Source organism: Cryptomeria japonica, chromosome 6, assembly GCF_030272615.1.
Source record: "Cryptomeria japonica chromosome 6, Sugi_1.0, whole genome shotgun sequence".
Classification (NCBI taxonomy): domain Eukaryota; kingdom Viridiplantae; phylum Streptophyta; class Pinopsida; order Cupressales; family Cupressaceae; genus Cryptomeria; species Cryptomeria japonica.
Genome location: NC_081410.1, coordinates 649,920,672 through 649,922,212, shown reverse-complemented (window position 1 = coordinate 649,922,212; position 1,541 = coordinate 649,920,672). Strand labels below are relative to the sequence as shown.

Here is a 1,541-nt window from a genome sequence, read left to right as displayed (position 1 = left end):
AGTGAACAAAATTGCCAAGCACATAATCAAAGATCAATCTTCCGTGTCACAAATCATTTGAAAGGATCAATAGTCAAATCCATACTAAACAAGGTCAAAACTGTGACAATTAAAATTGAACCAAAAATATTTTTATACCAATTAAGGTTCTGAAACAGTCATCATGTGCCGAGGCCATTGACTATTATATTGGTGCGTACCTCAAAATTTCTCCATTTTGAATAGAATTCTGAAAGCTATTGCCATTCTTTTGAAAGGAAAGAAAAGATAGAATTGATGACAAAAGAGTCATGTGAATGACTTAACGAGGGTTAACGACAAAGGTTTTATTGTATATTTTTTGGTTCGTTATATACATGTGAAATTTATTATAGAACGACACGGCTGGACTTGGGCATTGTGCTTGATTATGAGCCCACAAAATTGTCTTTTACATAATTGAACTCCCGTGACTTTGCTAATTAAAATCCCACCGAAATTTCAACCTTACACTTGCTGGGCTCCTGCTGTGATTTTACCCCCCTCAAATCTTCTTTTTTCTTGAAGAAACTACAGGAGAATTGTGGGGTCACTTGTGTATTCTTCATTTTACCCTCCTCAAATCTTCTTTTTTCTTGAAGAATCTATGGAGAATTCTGGGGTCACTTGTGTCTTCTTCATTTCATTTTCATAAATGATGAAATTTCGTAGCAGAGGTGAAGAAATGAGCTCGTTGGGTATATTGTTTTAAGCTTTAGTTTTATCAACTCAAAAGATATGAAACGGGTGAAGATGACGATTAATAGGGGTATTGTAGATAATATGGATGAATTGCATGAGATTTTCAAGCACTTAGATGCTGTATCACTTGCGGTAGCCTCTTGTGTTAGTCGACGGTGGCACCAAGCGGCCATGGAAGATAATCTGTGGGAAATGGTGTGCACAAAACATTGGCCTGCTTCGGGCATTTCAATAGTACGGTTGAGATCGGTGGTAAATGTGTTGGGAGGATTCAGGCGTCTCTATGTTCAGTGGGTACATCCTTTCCTCAGACACGCCATTGCTTCTTCTCCTTGTAGTGAGACTGATTTGAAGAAGGATAATGGCTTCTGGAGTGAGAATCAAGTACAGCTTTCTATGTCACTGTTTGCTATTGAGTACTATGGAAGACTTGGGTCTTAATATGGAAGCTTTTGTAGGGTTTCAAATCTAGGGTTTGTTTTGGAAGATTGATAACGAAATTGTTTTGTATGGTTTTAGATGAGTCACCTAAATAATTGAGAACTCGTATGCTGTTAAGCTTGTCGTTCTATTTGTGAAGCTAAACAGCAACAGTAGGCAGTGTTAATCATTGTTATCATGTTTAGTATTGTATAAATTTTTAAAAAGAAATTCTATATTTCTGTATGAAAGATTCGGATTTTAATAAAAGTTTGTGTACGTTTTTAAATCTATGTTTGTTGTTTTCAAATGAAAACCTAAACAAATCGAAATTTAGAATATACTGTCTAAGCTTGTGCCCTCCCTCTGAATGATAACCGCCATTGTTGTGCTGGTTGGTA

The 1,541-nt window shown here is 36.2% G+C and overlaps 1 protein-coding gene across 1 annotated transcript; it reads left to right on the top strand.

Moving 5' to 3' along the window:
- Window positions 1-771: 771 nt before the first annotated feature.
- LOC131876768 (F-box protein GID2-like) lies at window positions 772-1,161 on the top strand. Its single transcript, XM_059222244.1, has one exon. It carries the CDS (start codon window positions 772-774, stop codon window positions 1,159-1,161), a length of 390 nt encoding a protein of 129 aa, XP_059078227.1.
- Window positions 1,162-1,541: the final 380 nt, after the last annotated feature.